This window comes from Adiantum capillus-veneris, chromosome 10 (assembly GCF_014529385.1).
Source record: "Adiantum capillus-veneris isolate H3 chromosome 10, ASM1452938v2, whole genome shotgun sequence".
NCBI lineage: Eukaryota > Viridiplantae > Streptophyta > Polypodiopsida > Polypodiales > Pteridaceae > Adiantum > Adiantum capillus-veneris.
The window spans coordinates 69,976,735-69,998,883 of NC_140940.1; the positions used below are offsets into that span (position 1 = coordinate 69,976,735).

Here is a 22,149-nt window from a genome sequence, read left to right on the forward strand (position 1 = left end):
GAGGAGATACTCGTTCCTAAACTGATTTTGACACACAAGGAAAGAAAGATGAAAGGTAAAGTGATTCGGGGGTTCTTGGTTAAATCAAGAACTATTCGATATTAGATGTGAAGTGGATGGAGGGGGAGGACCTAGCGGATACTTAAACTTTGGAACTTTACCTTGAAGCATTCGGCTTAGCGTCGTCTACTCCGATAGAACCTGAAACTTAGCAAGGTTGAATCTGGTGTAGAGGGATTGCATTGGAGGGGAGTCATTCCGCTCCTTTGTCAACAGATTACTTCGATTGAATAAGGTCACTGATGTCCCCTTTGGGTTTCAGGGATAATGATGGGCTGATAGTATTCTGCTATATGAATTTATGAAACGGAATTCCTAAAACTAAACATGATTGATTTGTTCTCTCTCATTTGACTTGTTTGAGTGCAGGAACTGAAGGACGAAATGACTACAACATTTTGGTCTCATGAATCTCTATAGACATGATGACAACAATAAGGGTTAGTTAATCCAACATCAGTGAGGTCCAGGATGGATCTAGATCCGGTTACTAATACGTTGTTGGCAGTCATGGTCAAAGATTTAGAATGAATTTTTCTGTAATGATTTTTCACGTGATGTCTTGTGATGCCATGTGATGTCCTCTGATGTGACTGTCGTCTTTGTACAAGTGCTAGATGTGTGGTGTCTAGTGCGTTGGTACTTACAGTCCGTCTCTATTGAGTTGGTTTATCGCCTCTCTTTGTTTTGCAGGCGTAATCCAGGGCCATTATAATTCTTTCAAGAGGGGGGTATGTCACAAACCGATGATGTGATAGCACCCTCCGGATAAGCCTTGCTGACGTGGACAACACTGTATGTACAGGTTGATGTGGCAGACAATACGACTCTCCGCGATTTGCGTTGACTTGCTGATGTGGAAGAATGTATGGACTTCCATGTTTCACATTGGCTACTGATGTGGCCTGGCTGTACGGATTTTCCGCAATTGGCGTTGGTGCTTTTGATAGCTTTTGAAGACCAGTTGCTTTTGGGATTGAATTGCTTTTGAGTTTCATGCTTTTGGGGCTCTGCTTTAACCACCCCTTGTAATCTTTATAAGTGATCCAAGGGCGATCCACTTCTTAGAGCATCAGGACGCAGAGTCTGAGAGAGCGAGCACCCAAGGGAAGTTGTACTTTGCTCAAAGATTAATATAAAAGAAATACCGAAAGGGGCGTCAGTGTTTGGGGTCAATCTCTCTTGGCACGGAACTACGCTGGGCCATGTCAACTTTCTCTTGAATTGTGAATTTTTTTTAAGTGAATCTCTACTATGTCATGATAGAATGAATCTAGACTTGGGGTGTGCAAGTTTGTTACACAAATCCAGTCTTTTGTTTGTTGTAGTGACAATTTTCTTGGAAAGTTTCAAATACTTGATTACTAATATTCACGGACTTGAGATAAGCTTTTCTGAGGTTAGAATGCCAAAACATCAGACTTAATAATGTTTTGGATCTTCTTTGGATTAAAATGTTTTCAAGTGGTGCTCTTGAATAGCCCAACATTTCATGTATTTTCCCGTCCTAACTTCATCCCAGAATAGGGCGCCCTTCTTCTCGATCGTGATCCCTTTCACGTTCTAAGAATAAAGAGCAAACACTTCTATTATTGATAGAGGGGAACGAGCTCCTCTACCTCGAGGTACTCTTCTTCATTGTCCTTTCCTATTGTCCTCCTCCATTGGTCCTTTCCCATTCCGCTCAATGACCATCAGGTTTTTTAGGTTTGTATCCCAAAGAACCTCAAATAGATTATTGTACAGGAAAGGGGTTTTATGGATGTCAGGTGAGTTTCCTTCATAATACCAGACACCTATGCCTAGGATTTGAACCACTTCCATGAGATACTACAGACTTGCTTCGATCCTTCATATTTCGTTCCAAACGTGGGTGATAGAACAGTCTTCTGAACCACTAGGGATGTCATTCTTTTATGGGCGATTAACGTGAAGCGGTATCTTGGGATGGCCTCTATGTTTCTAGGGTGAGCTTTGTCTGCCTTCTCTAATTTCTCTATAGTTTCCTTACTTGTATCAGGCTACCCACTTTCTTGAGACTTCTTGTTACCATTCTATGGGGAAGTTGTTGATTCTGTATCCATTGTCGGGAAGTTGTACTTTGCTCAAAGATTAATATAAAAGAAATACCGAAAGGGGCGTCAGTGTTTGGGGTCAATCTCTCTTGGCACGGAACTACGCTGGGCCATGTCAACTTTCTGTTGAATTGTGAATTTTTTTTAAGTGAATCTCTACTATGTCATGACAGAATGAATCTAGACTTGGGGTGTGCAAGTTTGTTACACAAATCCAGTCTTTTGTTTGTTGTAGTGACAATTTTCTTGGAAAGTTTCAAATACTTGATTACTAATATTCACGGACTTGAGATAAGCTTTTCTGAGGTTAGAATGCCAAAACATCAGACTTAATAATGTTTTGGCTCTTCTTTGGATTAAAATGTTTTCAAGTGGTGCTCTTGAATAGCCCAACATTTGATGTCTTTTCCCGTCCTAACTTCATCCCAGAACAGGGCGCGCTTCTTCTCGATTGTGATCCCTTTCACGTTCTAAGAATAAAGAGCAAACACTTCTATTATTGATAGAGGGGAACGAGCTCCTCTACTTCGAGGTACTCTTCTTCATTGTCCTCTTTCCTATTGTCCTCCTCCATTGGTCCTTTCCCATTCCGCTCAATGACCATCAGGTTTTTTAGGTTTGTATCCCAAAGAACCTCAAATAGATTATTGTACAGGAAAGGGGTTTTATGGATGTCAGGTGAGTTTCCTTCATAATACCAGACACCTATGCCTAGGATTTGAACCACTTCCATGAGATACTACAGACTTGCTTCGATCCTTCATATTTCGTTCCAAACGTGGGTGATAGAACAGTCTTCTGAACCACTAGGGATGTCATTCTTTTATGGGCGATTAACGTGAAGCGGTATCTTGGGATGGCCTCTATGTTTCTAGGGTGAGCTTTGTCTGCCTTCTCTAATTTCTCTATAGTTTCCTTACTTGTATCAGGCTACCCACTTTCTTGAGACTTCTTGTTACCATTCTATGGGGAAGTTGTTGATTCTGTATCCATTGTCGGGAAGTTGTACTTTGCTCAAAGATTAATATAAAAGAAATACCGAAAGGGGCGTCAGTGTTTGGGGTCAATCTCTCTTGGCACGGAACTACGCTGGGCCATGTCAACTTTCTGTTGAATTGTGAATTTTTTTTAAGTGAATCTCTACTATGTCATGATAGAATGAATCTAGACTTGGGGTGTGCAAGTTTGTTACACAAATCCAGTCTTTTGTTTGTTGTAGTGACAATTTTCTTGGAAAGTTTCAAATACTTGATTACTAATATTCACGGACTTGAGATAAGCTTTTCTGAGGTTAGAATGCCAAAACATCAGACTTAATAATGTTTTGGCTCTTCTTTGGATTAAAATGTTTTCAAGTGGTGCTCTTGAATAGCCCAACATTTGATGTCTTTTCCCGTCCTAACTTCATCCCAGAACAGGGCGCGCTTCTTCTCGATTGTGATCCCTTTCACGTTCTAAGAATAAAGAGCAAACACTTCTATTATTGATAGAGGGGAACGAGCTCCTCTACTTCGAGGTACTCTTCTTCATTGTCCTCTTTCCTATTGTCCTCCTCCATTGGTCCTTTCCCATTCCCCTCAATTACCATCAGGTTTTTTAGGTTTGTATCCCAAAGAACCTCAAATAGATTATTGTACAGGAAAGGGGTTTTATGGATGTCAGGTGAGTTTCCTTCATAATACCAGACACCTATGCCTAGGATTTGAACCACTTCCATGAGATACTACAGACTTGCTTCGATCCTTCATATTTCGTTCCAAACGTGGGTGATAGAACAGTCTTCTGAACCACTAGGGATGTCATTCTTTTATGGGCGATTAACGTGAAGCGGTATCTTGGGATGGCCTCTATGTTTCTAGGGTGAGCTTTGTCTGCCTTCTCTAATTTCTCTATAGTTTCCTTACTTGTATCAGGCTACCCACTTTCTTGAGACTTCTTGTTACCATTCTATGGGGAAGTTGTTGATTCTGTATCCATTGTCGGGAAGTTGTACTTTGCTCAAAGATTAATATAAAAGAAATACCGAAAGGGGCGTCAGTGTTTGGGGTCAATCTCTCTTGGCACGGAACTACTCTGGGCCATGTCAACTTTCTGTTGAATTGTGAATTTTTTTTAAGTGAATATCTACTATGTCATGACAGAATGAATCTAGACTTGGGGTGTGCAAGTTTGTTACACAAATCCAGTCTTTTGTTTGTTGTAGTGACAATTTTCTTGGAAAGTTTCAAATACTTGATTACTAATATTCACGGACTTGAGATAAGCTTTTCTGAGGTTAGAATGCCAAAACATCAGACTTAATAATGTTTTGGCTCTTCTTTGGATTAAAATGTTTTCAAGTGGTGCTCTTGAATAGCCCAACATTTGATGTCTTTTCCCGTCCTAACTTCATCCCAGAACAGGGCGCGCTTCTTCTCGATCGTGATCCCTTTCACGTTCTAAGAATAAAGAGCAAACACTTCTATTATTGATAGAGGGGAACGAGCTCCTCTACCTCGAGGTACTCTTCTTCATTGTCCTCTTTCCTATTGTCCTCCTCCATTGGTCCTTTCCCATTCCCCTCAATTACCATCAGGTTTTTTAGGTTTGTATCCCAAAGAACCTCAAATAGATTATTGTACAGGAAAGGGGTTTTATGGATGTCAGGTGAGTTTCCTTCATAATACCAGACACCTATGCCTAGGATTTGAACCACTTCCATGAGATACTACAGACTTGCTTCGATCCTTCATATTTCGTTCCAAACGTGGGTGATAGAACAGTCTTCTGAACCACTAGGGATGTCATTCTTTTATGGGCGATTAACGTGAAGTGGTATCTTGGGATGGCCTCTATGTTTCTAGGGTGAGCTTTGTCTGCCTTCTCTAATTTCTCTATAGTTTCCTTACTTGTATCAGGCTACCCACTTTCTTGAGACTTCTTGTTACCATTCTATGGGGAAGTTTTTGATTCTGTATCCATTGTCGGGAAGTTGTACTTTGCTCAGAGATTAATATAAAAGAAATACCGAAAGGGGCGTCAGTGTTTGGGGTCAATCTCTCTTGGCACGGAACTACGCTGGGCCATGTCAACTTTCTCTTGAATTGTGAATTTTTTTTAAGTGAATCTCTACTATGTCATGACAGAATGAATCTAGACTTGGGGTGTGCAAGTTTGTTACACAAATCCAGTCTTTTGTTTGTTGTAGTGACAATTTTCTTGGAAAGTTTCAAATACTTGATTACTAATATTCACGGACTTGAGATAAGCTTTTCTGAGGTTAGAATGCCAAAACATCAGACTTAATAATGTTTTGGCTCTTCTTTGGATTAAAATGTTTTCAAGTGGTGCTCTTGAATAGCCCAACATTTGATGTCTTTTCCCGTCCTAACTTCATCCCAGAACAGGGCGCGCTTCTTCTCGATTGTGATCCCTTTCTGCACGTTCTAAGAATAAAGAGCAAACACTTCTATTATTGATAGAGGGGAACGAGCTCCTCTACTTCGAGGTACTCTTCTTCATTGTCCTCTTTCCTATTGTCCTCCTCCATTGGTCCTTTCCCATTCCCCTCAATTACCATCAGGTTTTTTAGGTTTGTATCCCAAAGAACCTCAAATAGATTATTGTACAGGAAAGGGGTTTTATGGATGTCAGGTGAGTTTCCTTCATAATACCAGACACCTATGCCTAGGATTTGAACCACTTCCATGAGATACTACATACTTGCTTCGATCCTTCATATTTCGTTCCAAACGTGGATGATAGAACAGTCTTCTGAACCACTAGGGATGTCATTCTTTTATGGGCGATTAACGTGAAGCGGTATCTTGGGATGGCCTCTATGTTTCTAGGGTGAGCTTTGTCTGCCTTCTCTAATTTCTCTATAGTTTCCTTACTTGTATCAGGCTACCCACTTTCTTGAGACTTCTTGTTACCATTCTATGGGGAAGTTGTTGATTCTGTATCCATTGTCGGGAAGTTGTACTTTGCTCAAAGATTAATATAAAAGAAATACCGAAAGGGGCGTCAGTGTTTGGGGTCAATCTCTCTCGGCACGGAACTACGCTGGGCCATGTCAACTTTCTCTTGAATTGTGAATTGTTTTTAAGTGAATCTCTGCTATGTCATGACAGAATGAATCTAGACTTGGGGTGTCCAAGTTTGTTACACAAATCCAGTCTTTTGTTTGTTGCAGTGACAATTTTCTTGGAAAGTTTCAAATACTCTTGAGATAAGCTTTTCTGAGGTTAGAATGCCAAAACATGAGACTTAATAATGTTTTGGCCCTTCATTGTGATGATTAAAATGTTGCAAGCAATCAAACAAAAATTGCTTAAACCACACTTGGTACAACACTATTTATTATTTTTACCATTAGACCAAATATCCCTTTGAGCTATTACATTTGGTTAGACCAACTTCGCAAGGTGTGAAAGAGTTCCTCATCCACACAAACAACTTTTCCCCATCAAGCTCTTATTTGCATTGGAGGACATGCAAGCTGGAGGGTTGTTTCAGCCACACTTATGATGGACTCATTCTCTTGTGTAAAATGCATGTGGCTTTCCAGAGCCGGCTTTTATGCTCGAAATGTCTTGAATGTCCTGAGAGGTGGTCTCTGTGGTAACACTACCTGCTTGTGTGGAGGAAGCTTCAAGAAGCTGCAATATCAGAGATAAGAAGGAAATCAGTCTTAATAGAGACAAGAAAACAAATGTCAAATATATGGAGGAGTTCCACTTAATCTTGATTGGTTAGACTCCCAAAATCACAAGAGGTTTTGGACAAATTCTCACAATAATTCCCAAATTGTGACTTATCTCAACATCATGAGCTTCTATGACGGAGGCATGGCATACCTAGCTAGGTAAGTGGTGCCTCCCACCGGGCCGGTAGTCCCCTACCCCCAATCGTACCTAGCTACGTATGCCGTGCCTCCCGAGCAGAAGCTCATGATGTTATGCATCGTGTAGAAAACATTGAAACAAACTCCGTTTTCCTACATGGAATGCATGCTAACACGCATAAAATCGTATCTATTTGTTGCTCTACTACAATGTAGGAACTTGTCCCCCTAAAATGTACTAAAGCCCTTCGTAACCCGTGTGAGAGTGGTTTTCTTATAAATGCACTAAACCTCTTCATACCCAGCAGGCATCGGCTCTTATGTAGGCCAATAAGGAAACTCTGTTGCTCTATGCAAGGCAGGTGCATGCATTGAGAGACAAAAGGGTTAAGATGAATTCTATGCAAATCTATGAAGGTCACCTTAGACTTAAGAAGCTCGTTCTCCTGAAAAAGAAGTAGTTCCTAGATCAAAAGAGAAAGAAGATGAGGATAAAACGTATAATGCGCTGTATTAGGGAATTGAAAATTCACACCTTTTTACGAAAATCTTGGATATGCTCCATCAGCAGTTGCATCTGTTTGGAGACAAAGTTGAATCAAAGTTTGACACTTTTTAACTGGAAGATGGTGTGAATGTACCTTTCTTGCCCTCACTCGAGTTACACCAGCTTGGAGCTGGTTTTCCAGGTTTTGCAAATTTTTAACTTCAAATCCAGCAAGATTCTCACCATTTAAGTTTCTACAACACCAGAAGCAAGAAACATTAGAGAATAAAGCATGAGCATGCAGAAAGTTGAGCTCTTGTCTATACAACTCAAGTCCTGGCTATTTTGAAAGGCAAAGCCTTTAAGCAGCGCAGCTTTGGGGGCCGCTGTCACAAACAGGAGCACACACGAATAATTAACAAGCTGAAAATAAATAAATATTCAACCAAAAGAGACGAGGGAGAAGATCGACACAGTATTTGGGACTTGAAGATGGGTTGGTCCCCCCCTCCCTCTTAAGAGAATCTTTATTCGGGAGAATCTTTTTACAAACGCAAGAAATCTTTTTGACCCCTCCATTCTAAATCATCATACTCAATGGTCAATTCTTTCCCGCGCGAAAAATTATCGAGAGAGGGAGAGAGAGACCTTGCGGCAAATTTAGAGAGAGGAGAAAGAGTGAGCATTGGTCCTCTTTTGCAATTGTTAGAAGAGGTCGTTGGTCTTTTTTATTAGTCCTTACTTTATTTTAAGTGGGCTGATTATTTGGTGGGCAGCCACGCACTTTTTTTAAAAAAAAGTGAGCTAAAAATTGATGTTACGCACGTACATTCCATGCATCCTCGGATGCAATTCTCAGGCACAGATAGAATGCAAACACAGATTCCTCTCTTCCTGGAAAACACTTAAAAATATTTCGCTTTTTAGAAAAATCTTCTTAGCACCCATCTTTATTCTTGTGCTTGCGTCTTTATGCGTATTACGGAATATTCGCTTTCCGATGCTCCTGTCACCCATGACGTGACGCATCAGGAATATCTGTTTCTTGGTCTCTCCTACCGACCTAATAGCACAACCCCTTCGCGATGCTTGATGTCACCCATCATATGATACATCAAAGTTGTTCGTTCCTGATGGCTTTTAATAATTCCAAAGAGATCTACATTTCCCAGCCTTACGGTTCAAGTGCACACAATTAACTATCCTAATTTAGCTGAATAGAAACTACTCAAAAAAATAAGAAAATAGCCCATTTAGTAATATCCCTCTGGCTTCTAGCAGTTGTCCTCAATTGTAGTGCTTGTACTTAACCTTCCAGATGCTCGGGATAAGATGCTAATTCGTGCTCACTCATCCACTCAACGTCTAGAGTAGAATGATTCTTGAACTTTACCAAAACATCTAAAAATATTCTGCTTTTTAGAAAAAGCTTCTAAGAACCCATCTTTATTCTTGTGCTTGCGTCTTTCGGCGTATTCCTTTTTCCAGTTTAGGTTTCCTGCCATTGAAATATTTTTGTTCCAATGCTCCTGTCACCTATCACGTGACGCATCAAGAATATGTGTTTTCCCGTCTCTTCTATCAAACCAACAACACAATCCCTTCGCGATGCTTAAGGTCACCCATTATATGACGCATCAGAGTTATCTACTCCTGATGGCTTTTAATAATTTCAGCAGATCTATAGTTCCTAACCTTACGATTCAAGTGCACACAATTAAATATTCTAATTCAATAAATAGAAATGACTTTTTTTAAAAAGTCCATTTAGCAACATGCACCGTATTTTTAGGGACCCTTGTATCTTTATAAGTGTATCCTTGGGTCAATCTCTAGCAAACTGCACACTTGCAGAGAGGACCCTCAACAATTGTACTTTGTGAAGAGCAATAAAAAAAGAAATATTGAAAGGGGTTCCAATCTTTGGGGTCAGTGCTTCTAGGTGTGGAACTCCGCTTGTCACGTGCGCACTTCAGTTGCGCTACGTGGATATGTTTTGCCTGAGTCTAGCATGAGCTAGTAGCTTAGGACAGAGCCTGACACCTTCGTGAGCCTCTAGCAGACACACCGGGGTCATAGTTGCATACTCTCTCTTGCATAGGATAATATTTCACTTCGTGAACTACCTCTTATAGGTAATTTATCAATAAGTGAATTGGAATGTAGGTAGGGCAAATGGCTAAAGGAAATATAAAAGCAAGACCCAGGCGCTCAATAGAAGCAAAAGAAGTAGGGACACAAGGAGGCAGGCACCCATCAGTCGGTAGCACCTCAGGAGCCCTAGCGTTTACTAAGGACAAGGTTAGTGTTTTCAGCCCATAAAACTAGCATTTTTTGATCAACCTTGAACCTCACCATAACTCACCCTTCTCGATTGCCGATTCTCGCCGCATCAACCATTAGCACCCAGATTAGCCTAGCATTTTTTATTTAAGCCCAAAGACGCTAGCCCTTTTCGGATTCAACCTAGATCAGTTAGCTTTTCTGCATTTCAGCCTTGCATGCATTGGCGGTTGCAGATCCTTCCCGCAATACCTCCGTAATTGCAGATCCACCGCAGAAGTACCTAGCATTTTCCAATTTCAGCCTTGACATCGTTGTCATCTCGTCGACATAGACTCAGCAGTATCAACATCAGTAGCATCAGTACCCACTAGCATCAGCATCTTAGTATCCAGTAATTGTATGAGCATTTGTGCAAGAAAAAAGAAAGTACTTGCTCTAGCAACAGAGCAAGGGGGCCCTTGAGGGTTGGGACCTGACATCTCTCTGTCATTTCTTTTCTCTCTCTTTCTTTCAGTTCAGCTCTTTCAAGTGAAGTAAAGTGTCCCTTGTGTTTGTGTGGAGTACTATTGTGTGTTGACTCTGTGTGTGTGTGTGTGTGTGTGGAGAGACTAGACTAACTAAAGTCTTGCCGAGTGGCCTAGTTTTATAGAGAAGAGTTTCCACCAACTTTTGGGACCCCATTCGATGGGGCCCAAGTGACATAAAGGCATTAAAATAAGGCTGGACCCTCATGCACATGCAAAAAATAGCATAAAAATTGGTGACGTGATAGGATGTATGGATTTTCAAAATTTTCACTGACTAGTGACGTGGTAGTCTACATGGATTCTGGATTTTTCTCTAACAGGCTGTACTGATTTTCACAAAACGCACTGCTACATTTTGGGCACTAGTGTTTTTGGGACCATATGCTTTTGAGTTTGTCTTTTTTTCAAGGCCAAGGACCTTTAACTATGTGCATAGTTTCTAGCATTGTACCGAGTTCAAGTAATATAAAGAAATACCAAAAGGGGCGTCAAGGTTTGGGGCCAATGTAACAAACTTGGACACCCCAAGTTAAGGTTCTACCATGACACAACAAAGATTCACTTCAAAATACTTCACAGATCAAAAGAGAGTAGACACTTCCTGTTATTGTTTCGTGCCAAGAGATACGGCCCCAAAGATTGTGCCCCTTTCAGTATTTCATTTATATTAATCTTTGAGAAAAGTACAACCAACTCGTGGGTGCTCGCTCTCAGACTCTGCGTCCAGATGCTCTACCAAGTGACCCCCTTGGGTCCACTTATACAAACTTACAAAGGATGCTAAAAGCAGATGCCCAAAGGCTTCAAACTCAAAAGCAATAATGTCCCAAAAACAACAGGTCTAAAATCTGCCAACAAAAAGCGGTCAGGTAATTTGCAAAAATCCTTACACTCTGCCACATCAGTAAGTCAGCGTAAATAACAAAAATTCGTACGTTCTACCACGTCACAAGGTCAACATAAATTACGAGCTTTTGTATAGATGACACGTCACCAGGCCAACGTATATTGCAAGAATCTGTACAGATAGCCATGTCATCACGTCCCTGTTGTATGTGTGTTTGCAAACACTACCACATCATCAGTTTGTGACATACCCCCCTCTCGAAAGAATTGTGACATACCCCCCTGTTGAAAGAATTATAATCGCCCTCGATTACACTTGTAAAACAGACAAAGGCCATAAACTGTCTTATTAGATACTGACTATTAGTACCGATGAAGTAGACACGACACATCTAACACTTGCACAAAATGACAGTCACATCACACGACATCACATGACAAATCACAGAAAAAATCATTCCAAATCTCAGACATGATTACGAGCAACGTATTTAGTAATCGCATCTAGATCCAGTCTAGACCTCACTGATGCCTCATTGACTAATCCTTATTGCGATCATGTCTATAGAGATTTATTAGACCGAAATGCTAGAGTCAATTCATCTTTCAGTTCCGGCACTCAAACAAGTCAAGTGAGAGAGTACAAATCAACCATATTCATTTTTGGGAATTTCGTATCATAAAGTCATACAACAGAATAATGGTCAGCCCATAAGTATCCCTGAAACCCAAAGGGGCCATCAGTGACCTTCTTCAAAAATTGGGATAATCTATTGACAAAGGAACATAGTAACTCCCCTCTTGTGAAAACCCGTTGCACTAGATTCACCCTTGCTAAATTCGGGGTTCTATCGGAGTAGACTATGCTAAACCGAATGCTTCAAGGTAAAGTTCCTAAATCTAAGGAATATCCGCTAGGTCCTCCTCCTCCATCCACTTCGTACCCAATGCATGATAATTCTTGAATTTAACCAAGAACTGCCTAATCACTTTACCTTTTATCTTTTTGTACTTGTGTCCCAAAATCTGTTATGGAGCGAGTTCTCCTCGCTTTCCTCCACTTCGGGTTGCTCATGTGTCTCCCCTTCTACTATCACATCACCTTTAAAAGGCTTTAATAGACTCACATAGAATCCATTGTGAATCTTTCAAGCATCGGGCAACTTGAGTCGAAAGGATGTTACCATATACATGTGGTAGTGATGTGTGTGAACACACTAGGACCGCCGGGGCATTTTTTTCCTCTTTAGGAGGTTTTTCCCCCCGAGCATTGAATATATGCACATCACTGTGTGTGTTTCTCTACAACCCTAATTCCAACAATTGTATCAGAGCAGTTTGCGTGCTCCCGGGCTTAGTCGCTAGCTGCTCCAGCACACGCGTGATCACTTTCTTCGATTTCAGTGAGCTTTGGAGAGCGTTCGCAGGTCGACAAAATTTGGGGACAGCTCTTAGAGCTTAGTCTGCTCAAATTTTTGATTCGGGCTCATTTCGGCCTCCGTTTCCACTACAGGCAGTACTGCACAGGCTATTTCTTCATTTTGTGCAAAAAAAATTTCAGTTCCGTTTTTTGCATAATAGGTGCCTCATAGTCTTCTACAATTTGTGCTATATAGAACGTGTTGTTCCCGCTCCGTTTCTCCTATTTTCGGACAGTTTTCACATCAGGTGCAACATTTACCATGGATGACAAAAACACAGATGTGTTCAAGATGTTTGTTGCTGAGGACAGGTTGGATGGGGACAACTACCCTTTGTGGGCTTATATGATGCAACATGTTCTTGTGTCAAAGGGCGTCTGGAACATTGTGCAAGGCATTGATGTACGTCCTGGTTCTGAGGATGTGGGCGATGTTGAGGATGTTGCGGGTCTTGCTGCAAGGATTGCTGCTATTAGAGTTGTTTTGCCTACGGCAGAACAAGCTCGTTGGGATCTAAAGCATGTGTAGGCTCATGCATTGATTGCGTTTTCTATGAAGCACACCATTGTTCCTCACATTCGTTCAACAAACTCTGCAAAAGGCTTGGGATATTCTAGCAGGTCTTTATGCAAGCCCCAATGAGGCTAAAATTGCTTTGCTACATAAAGAGTTGCAATCGAAGATTATGCATGAGGAAGATGATATGTACACTTTCCTTGTTGGTGTCAAGGATATCAATGAGCAACTTATTTCTGTAGGTGAAGTCATTTCAGACAGTTCCCTTGTGCAGACTGTTCTTGATGCCTTATCGATTCCTACCAGACTTTTGCTAATACTGGGAGACTGATGGCCCAAGGAAATCCTCAAGTTGTCAGGTTTGATGTATTATTTCCATTATTGTTGCAAGAGTCACTTTCCACAAAAAACAGGACTAGGCAACGTGCAGTTGAACAAGATTTTATTGTTTCTCAAAGAAAGGGTGGTAACAGCAATGCAGCCACTTCTTATGGTTCTGCTGCGAGTGGCCAAACTTCTGTTCCTAATGCTTCTGGTGGTAGCACTTCGTCTGGCAATTCTGGTGATAAGGGCAAAAAGAAGATGCGTTGCCATTATTGTAAAGCTAATGATCACTTGATCAAGTCGTGTCCTAAATTAAAGGCCAAAGAGGCTAAGAAGAAAGAGGGTGGTTCCGCTGCAAATGTTGGTTCCACTACAAATGCAGCCATTGTTGAGTCTCCTGTGAAAGGAAACTGTGTTGTTGATGTTGATACAGAATGGGATTTTAGTGCAGAGTGCACTTACAATCCTATTGTCCATGATGCATGCGTGTCAGTTGCTACAGATTCACATGTGTGGTATTTCGAGAGTGGTGCTACAAAGCATATTACCTCACATCGTGAATTGTTTACCTCTCTCAATTATGTCCCTCATGGGAATTCAATCACTTGTGCCAACAATGCCTCTTATCCGGTTCAGAGCGTTGGAAAGATTGTGCTTATTGTTGCAAATGGCAGTTCCTTCACACTTGTTGATGCACTTTATGTACCTGGGATCAAGAAGAAACTCTTGTCTGTATCCGCACTTGCTAGACTTGGACTTGTAGTCAAATTTGTGGATGACAGATGTACAGTTCATGATCTTAGTTTTGGTGATGAAATTGTTGCATCTGGCCTTTTGTGTCGTGGGCTGTATAAGCTCACTTTGTATGACAAGTGTGGACAAAATTTTGCAAATGCACGTTTTGGTCAACTGAATTTTGCCAATTTGCTGCGTTTGCAGAAATCTGATATGGTTGCTTCTTTGCCGCCTCTTGAAGCACTTGTCAAACATGTTTGTGAAGGCTGTATTTTGGGTAAGAAGCATCGTTCTATGTTTCCAAAGGATGGTTTAGTTCGGGCCATATGCAGGTTGCAGCTTGTGCATAGTAATGTTTATGGACCCATGCAAACTCCGTCCTTGGGCAATTACCTTTACTTCGTGACTTTTCATTGATGATTACTCTAGGGATGCATGGGTATTTCCGCTTAAAGCGAAGTCCGAAGTTTTTATGTGCTTCAAACAATTTCTTGCTATGGCTGAAAATGTCTCGAAATGTACTATGGACACCCTCCGTTCCGATCGAGGGGGGGAGTATATGTCTCATGAATTTAATGCATTTATGGCTAGTCATCGGATAAAACACCAATGTACAGTGCCTTATACACCTCATCAAAATGGTGTTGCTTAGAGGGAAAACAGGTCACTGACGGAGATGGCACGATGTATGGTCAAAAATCAAGCTTTGTCGCATTCTTTTTGGATTGAGGCCATCATGTGTGCCACTTATGTACTTAATAGGTGTCCTATATTGAAAGCTTTGCAGTTTATTACTCCATATGAAGCATGGCATGATAGAAATCTTTCTATTGAGCACATGCGTGTTTTTGGTTGTTTGGCATATGCTTTGGTGCCACAAACACAGTGCAGAAAATTGGATGATAAGGCTTTCAAATGTATTTTTGTTGGTTATAGTGCTGAAAGCAAAGGTTACAGGTGATATCATCCGCAAACAAATTGGATTCTGGTTTCACGGGATGTAGTGTTTGTGGAAGATTCTATTCAGCCCTTGCTGTCATGTACTAGAGACAGTAATGTAAGCTCATAGGACATTTATGACACTTTGTTGCCTCTTTTGAGTGGTGGAAATACGAATGTAAGCTCCAATGAGGCAAATATACAGCCTATGGGGGTTTTTGAAAATGTTACAGATCCGCCTATTACTGATGCAGATGTACATGATGTACTTGATGAGGAAAAGGCTGAAAATGAACAGGCTAGAGGTATGCCAAAATGGATGGTGCAAACTTTGCGTGACAGTAAATTGGATGCACCTTTGTCTAGTCGTACTCGTTCAGGATCTCGCCATGCATCGTATGCATCAGATTTTTATGCTTTGGCTGTATCTAGCTTACATGATGTTGAGGAGCCTCTGTCTTTTGATGAAGCACATAATTCAAAAAATTGGATGGTTGCCATGCAATCAGAATATGATGCACTTATAGAAAAGGATACATGGACTTTATGTGATTTTCCTGCTGACAAAAAGGCCATTGGTACGAAGTGGGTTTACAAGTTGAAACGCAAGCCGGATGGTAAGATCGATCGCCATAAGGCTCAACTTGTTGCAAAGCACAACAAAAAGTCATAGATTATGAAGAGACTTTTGCTACCACTTGTTGTATGACTGCTGTGCGTTTTCTATGTGCATTGGCAGTTCATTTTGGTTAGGATGTACATCAATCAAACATTGTTACTTCTTTCTTGAATGGTGACATGTTTGAGGAAGTTTATGTAACGCAGCCTCGTGATTTCGTCATAAAAGGACAAGAAGACAAAGTGTGCAAATGTAAGAAGGCTTTGTATGGGTTGAAGCAATCTCCTCGTTCTTGGTATGAGAAAGCTGACACTCATTTGGTTAAACGAGGCTTTCATAACAGTCCAACAGAAAGCACATTGTATGTAAAGCGTGAGGGTGATGTACTTCTCATTGTGGTTATTTATGTCAATGATTTGCTGATCACTGGACCAAATGAGAGACATATTGTTGAATTTAAGGCTGATTTGAATGCTACTTTCAAGATGAAAGATTTGGGGCTGTTGCATCATTACTTGGGTATACAGTCTAAGGAGAGTGATGGTGGTATTGCCTTGTGTCAGAAAAGTTACATAGAGACATTGCTATGTAAGTTTGGACTTGAGGATTGCAAACCTATTGCCACTCCCATGGAAACAGGTTTGAAGTTGAGTCTACATGATGCTGGCAATCCTGTTGATGTCACTCTTTACCAAACTACTGTTGGATGCCTCATATGTATGCAACACGAGGCCAAATATTCAGTTTGCAGTCTCACAGGTCAGCAGATTTATGCATAGTGCCCAGGGTCTAAGCATTGGCAGGCTGTCAAGAGGATTTTTTGCTACCTTAGTGGCACTTTACATCTTGGATTGTTTTATCCCAAGGGGGGATCATTGCCACCAGACTTACATGCTTTTTCGGACTTAGATTGGGCTGGTTGTTTTGACACGCGAGTGTCCACAAGTGGTTTTTGTTTCATGCTTGGCAGTTCATGTATATCATGGTTGAGCAAGTAGCAACCTACTATGGCCACTTCGAGTTGTGAGGCTGAGTACGGGGCACGACTACAATTGAGTGTGTATGGCTCAGACGCCTTATGGCTTATTCGGGTGTTGGACAGGACACTACCAATACTATCTACACTGACAGTCAGAGCGCATTGGCAGTTGCGAGGAACCCAATTTTTCATGCTCGCACAAAGCACATTGAGGTGCATTACCACTATGTCGGGGAGAGGCTCTGAGCAGGAGAGATCAACTTGGCTTATGTGCCAACACAGGACAACCTTGCAGATCTTTTCACAAAGGCATTGTCTCATGAGAAGCTTGAAGCTTTCCGCAAATCTTTGGGCTTACTCTCCTTTGTGGACTGATCATGTCCTCAGGGCATGGCACTTCCCATTACTCATGTGCCAGTGCTCGTTCACCGCATCACTCCAAGGGAAATTTGTTACCATATACATGTGGTAGTGATGTGTGTGAACACACTAGGACCTCCGGGGCAATTTTTCCCTCTTTAGGAGGTTTTTTCCCCCAAGCATTGGATATACGTCCATCACTCTAGGGCTATCTATCTTTCCATTGCATACTAAGTAACACAATCCTTATTGTGTGCCTTGAGCTTCCTTCGTCTTCTCTAAGCTGTGTGCGCTTCTCTGCAACCCTAATTCCAACAAAGGAGACATCATTTATCTTTTCTTTTATCTAAAAAGGGCGATAATATCTGCTAAAAATTGGAAAAAGACGCTTCTTTCCTTTTGATTTTCTTAGGCGTGCCTTCTCAAAACGTAAGAGCACCCAATTGTCTTCCTTTAATTTCAAATCTTGTCAATATCGATATGTTGCCTTCTTATGTTGTTCTTGAGATTTCGCTTAAGCGTCCCGGTCCTTTGCAAAAGCAGTGCCCAAGTCCCTCGTATACTGGTCGGCTTCAAAAATCTTAACTTTAGTGCTAAGGAAGGGTAGAACCTTTGGAGCACCTTCAATGATCTCAAATGGTGTCTTCCCCGCCATCAGAGCGAATCGTGTTGTTGTAGGAAAATTCCACCAAAGGCAAAAAAAATCCCATTGAGCCTTCTAATTAGAGATGTAAGACTTCAATAAATCCAGAACAACTGAATTGCAATCTTAGATTGCCCGATTGTCTGCGGGTGGAATGATGACGAGAATTGGAACCGTGTGCCAATGTTCTCCCCAATAGCCCTCCAATACAAAATCGTGAATTGGGGATCTCTGTCGGAGACTATTGTCTCAGGCATGCCATGTAGTGGAAAACTATCTCCGATGAACAATCTCTCTAAATAATCCGGCTTGTTTTTTTTCTTCACTGGAATGAAGTGAGCTTGCTTGCTAAATTTGTTGATGACAACCCAAATGCCATCATGTCCACTATGTGTCTTTGGGAGATCAAATGCCATCATGTCCACTCTGTGTCTTCGGGACATCAAAAGTGAGATCCATTGCAATACTTTCCTAGGGGAGGGTGGGAATGGGTAAAGGTTGTAGTAATCCATGTGCCTTATGCTTGCCAAACTTGACCTTCTGGCATATTAAACAACTGTGACCAAAGTCATCCACAACCTTTTTGAGTCTCGGCCCAAAGAAGTAACCCTTTACACCTTTCAAGGTGGTTTCGATGCCGCGATGACCCGTAAAAGGTGCACAATGGCACTCAACCCAAGAAGCTTCTAACTTCATGAACATTCTTTAAATCTGGCCAATTGCGGATAGTCACAATCTTGGCCGGGTCCATCTGTACTCAAGCTACTGCTGAGACGATATGTCCCAGAAAGTGTATCTGCGATAAGAAAAATTCACTCTTGAAACTTGGATCTTGGTTGGATTTTCATCCACAAGCCAAGAGTGTGTCGATGTAGGCTTCTATCTCACAAGCTTGGAGTAGGTGATGAGCTCTCCAATAAAGCTTGGGAAGAGATAGTCTTCTCTTTCTTCACACATGAGATTGTGTGAGTGTGTGTGTGATAATGCCTTGCAAAAATCAGCCCCCTCTCTCTCTCTTGGGCGAGCCCTCTTGCTATTTGCTCTTGCAGGCTCCCCATTGGACCTCCCCAAGTCAAGTCAATGGCTATTAAGCAGCATAAGTGATAGACTTATGACATATGTCCCTCTTTCCCATTTTGTGAGAGCTTAATCAATTAAACTTAATTGATTTAAATGAATTAAATCCCCATTGGACCTTTCCCCATTCTGACCAATAGAAATTAAGTAGCCCATTGGGCTGCTCAATTCCTATTGGGCCCCTTCACGGGCTGTCCAATAATCATCGAGGAGACTTAATTTTTATTGGTTCTTTTTATTAAGTGTTTTATAATTAATTAGGCTAAATTTACTCTAGCCTAATTCTCATTGGTCCACTTCAAGGGTCATCCAATAGGAATTGGGTACACCTTGTGGGCATCTGGCCTAGGTAGCTGACATGTGTCCCTCATTCCCTTTGTGTAAAGGGAGCTTGTGTGTGTGTGTGTGGCCTTCTCTCTCATCCCCTACTTGCTAGGCTCACCCCCTCCTATGTACAGATATTCAAAGACTTTTTTGGTCACACACAAAGCATCCAATTCCCTTAAGGTTGACCTTTGGACACAACCTTTGAATTTTGGAACCTTAGCATTTTGGAAGTCTTAATGGGCTGAACCTTAGGGTCTTTTTAGCCCATTGTTGCACATGGTTCTTCTGCATATGGCCCCCCCCCTTTGGATCCCTACTGTGGCCGGTCTGCTAGCTTAACCAATATTCTAGCTTTTTCTCCCCTGGCACTTCCCCATATTAAATGATCAGTTTAACATGAGAAAATCATTTAGGAAAATTAGATATTGATTATTATGACAGTACCTCTCTCTTGAAATCATAGTCGTCCTCGACTATGGTGTAGAGAAGATAAAGCATATTCATGAGTCCTTTTCTTAGCGGGTAGAGGATCCCTATGTTACCCTACGACATCATTCCACAATGGATGACTAGTCCATTTGGCACTTGAGAGCCTGAGGCTGCCGCAAGCATGTCTACACATTAGTCCTATCAGTCTTCCATAGTAGAGTGACAAGCTCTACTTGGTGTTTGGGAGACGTCGTCTCCGCAAACTTGATCTAAGCATGCATACTACTTCATTTTTGTGCACAATAAAGAAAAAGAGAGTCTTATAAGACAAAAAAAAAAATTCATTTTTAACATTTTGTACATTTGCTTACTCTTGGGAAGCATTGTAAGCATTGACAAGGTTTAGGTTATCCTTTAATTGTATGCCTTGCATCCATCTAGCATCTTCAAAAGGATAATTCTTAAACTTAATAAGATATCGTCGGATAGTCTTACCGCCTCTTGATACCTTGTCTTCATGTCGGAGAATGGACTCGGGCTGCAGCACCTCCTCTTGGTCCTTGATCTCCGGTGGGTCTTCAATAGTTGGTTCTTGAGGTGGCTCTCCTTTGTAAGGCTTTAATAGGCTCACATGGAAAGCATTGTGTATGAGCCAATGATTGGGCAACTTGAGTTGATAGGCCATCTCATTGATTTGCTTAAGAATCTGGAAGGGACCATAGTACCTTTTTTCTAGTTTAGCATAGTACTTTTGGTGGCCCGTAGGATTTTTGCCCGTCGTGTTCCTTAATCGAGCCTTGGGAAACTTTAACAAGACCCATTCGTTTTCTTTAAAGGCTTGGGATCTTCTGTGCTTGTCAGCAGCAGCCTTTTGCCTTTGCTGTGAGATAGAGATAGCATCCTTAATCTTTTGAAAAGATTCTTGTAGGTCTCGGCTATACTCATCTGCAGCGAAGATCTTCCCATGTACCTTAAGTAGCAAGGGACTTTTTGATCTTCCCTCAATTACCTCGAAAGGTGCTTTTCCCGTGGAAGTATGTACAGTGTTATTGTAAGCATACTCCACTAAGGGTAAGTACTTCTCCCATTGGGATTTTTGATCTATTTCCGTTACATAGGCTTTTAGTAGATCGAGAATTGTTAGGTTAGCTATTTCACTTTGGCCATCCGTTTGTGGATGATAGGCCGAAGAGAAGTTTAGCCTTGTTCCTAAATTCTCAAAGAGACCCTTCCAGAAATTAGTGGTCATTCTACGATCTCTATCCGACACTATAGACATTGGCAAGCCATGGTACTTGAAAATTTCTGAAATGAAGAGGGTTTTCATTTGATGGGCTTTGATAGTCTTTTCGACATGTATAAAATGAGCTTGTTTACTGAACCTGTCTACTATCGTCCATATTCCCGTATTCCCATGGATAGACTTAGGCAATCCAAAGATAAAATCCATGGATATGCTCTCCCATGGTGAATTAGGAATTGGCAAGGGTTGAAGCAATCCATGTTGCTTCCCTCTATCAAATTTTGTCTTTTGGCAAAACACACATTTAGAAACATACTCTTGTATGTTCATTGAATCCCTCTATGCCCCGCATACGGTGGAGCATGAGATTCATACATTACTTTCTCATGTAGTGAGTTAGTAACGCATAGTCTATTGCCGTAGAGAAGATAACCATCTTGTAAAGTAAATGGTTCTTCTTTCTTCCCTAATGCAAGGGATGAAATCACATCTCTAAAATCGGGATCAATAGCGTACTCATCTATCATTGAAGATAGATCATTGTGAGTTGCTATGGAAACCGCATTCACTCTCGGCCGTCTTGAGAGTGCATTAGCTACTTGATTATGCTTGCCAGCAATGTGAGCAATATGAAAATGAAATTGCAAAAGGAAATTTGCCCACCTCATTTGTTTGTTGGAGAGATTGGTCTGCGTCATAAAGTACTTCAGACTTTGGTGATCCGTTCGCAGAATGAAAGGAGTCCCCAATAAATAGTGCTTCCATGAGTCTAAGGCATGTAGAACTGCAAGGATTTCCTTTTCGTATATGCCTAGAGCTTGCTCAACAGGGTCAAGCCTTCGAATCTCATAGCCTGTGGCGTGCCCTTCTTGGAGCAAAACAGCTCCAAGGCAATCACCACAATCATCACATTGGACCTCAAATGGTTTTGAGAGATCCGGTAGTGTAAGCACATGTTGAGAGATAAGCTTTTCTTTAAGCTTTTTGAAAGCATTGTTCTCCTTAGCAGACCATGTATACCTAACGCTTTTCCTTGTTAGGTCATGTAATGGTCCCACAATTTGTGAGAACTTTTCTATGAAGCGTCTATAGTATGCACACATACCTATAAAGCTTCTTAGTTCATGAAGATTCCTTGGTTTAGGACATCCTTTTATTACCTCTAACTTTGATGGATCCATTTGGATGCCATCTTGAGAGATAATATGACCTAAATACTGAATCTCTTGCAAGAAAAATTCACTTTTCTTTCGATTAACATAAAGTTTATTCTCTCTCAAAACTTAAAATATTACATGGAGGTGTTGCTTGTGTTCGTCTAATGAATTAGAGTAGATGATTATCATCAAAGAACACTCCTGTGAAGGTTCGATGAGGCCTGAACAGCTTCTCCATCAAGCGATTGAATGTGGCTGGTGCATTGGTCAAGCC

General features: G+C 41.2%; 1 protein-coding gene across 1 annotated transcript in view; it reads right to left on the reverse strand.

Moving 5' to 3' along the window:
• Window positions 1-6,528: 6,528 nt before the first annotated feature.
• The window catches only part of LOC147449029 (uncharacterized), a 120,797-nt gene continuing 105,176 nt past the window's right edge, over window positions 6,529-22,149 (reverse strand). The window contains exons 2-4 of the mRNA XM_086522505.1: window positions 7,602-7,701; window positions 7,496-7,537; window positions 6,529-6,775 (exon numbers count right to left, since the gene is read on the reverse strand). Of these exons, the coding sequence (XP_086378631.1) occupies window positions 6,650-6,775; window positions 7,496-7,537; window positions 7,602-7,701 (268 nt within the window). The 3' untranslated portion in view covers window positions 6,529-6,649. The remainder of the gene's footprint in view (window positions 6,776-7,495; window positions 7,538-7,601; window positions 7,702-22,149) is intronic.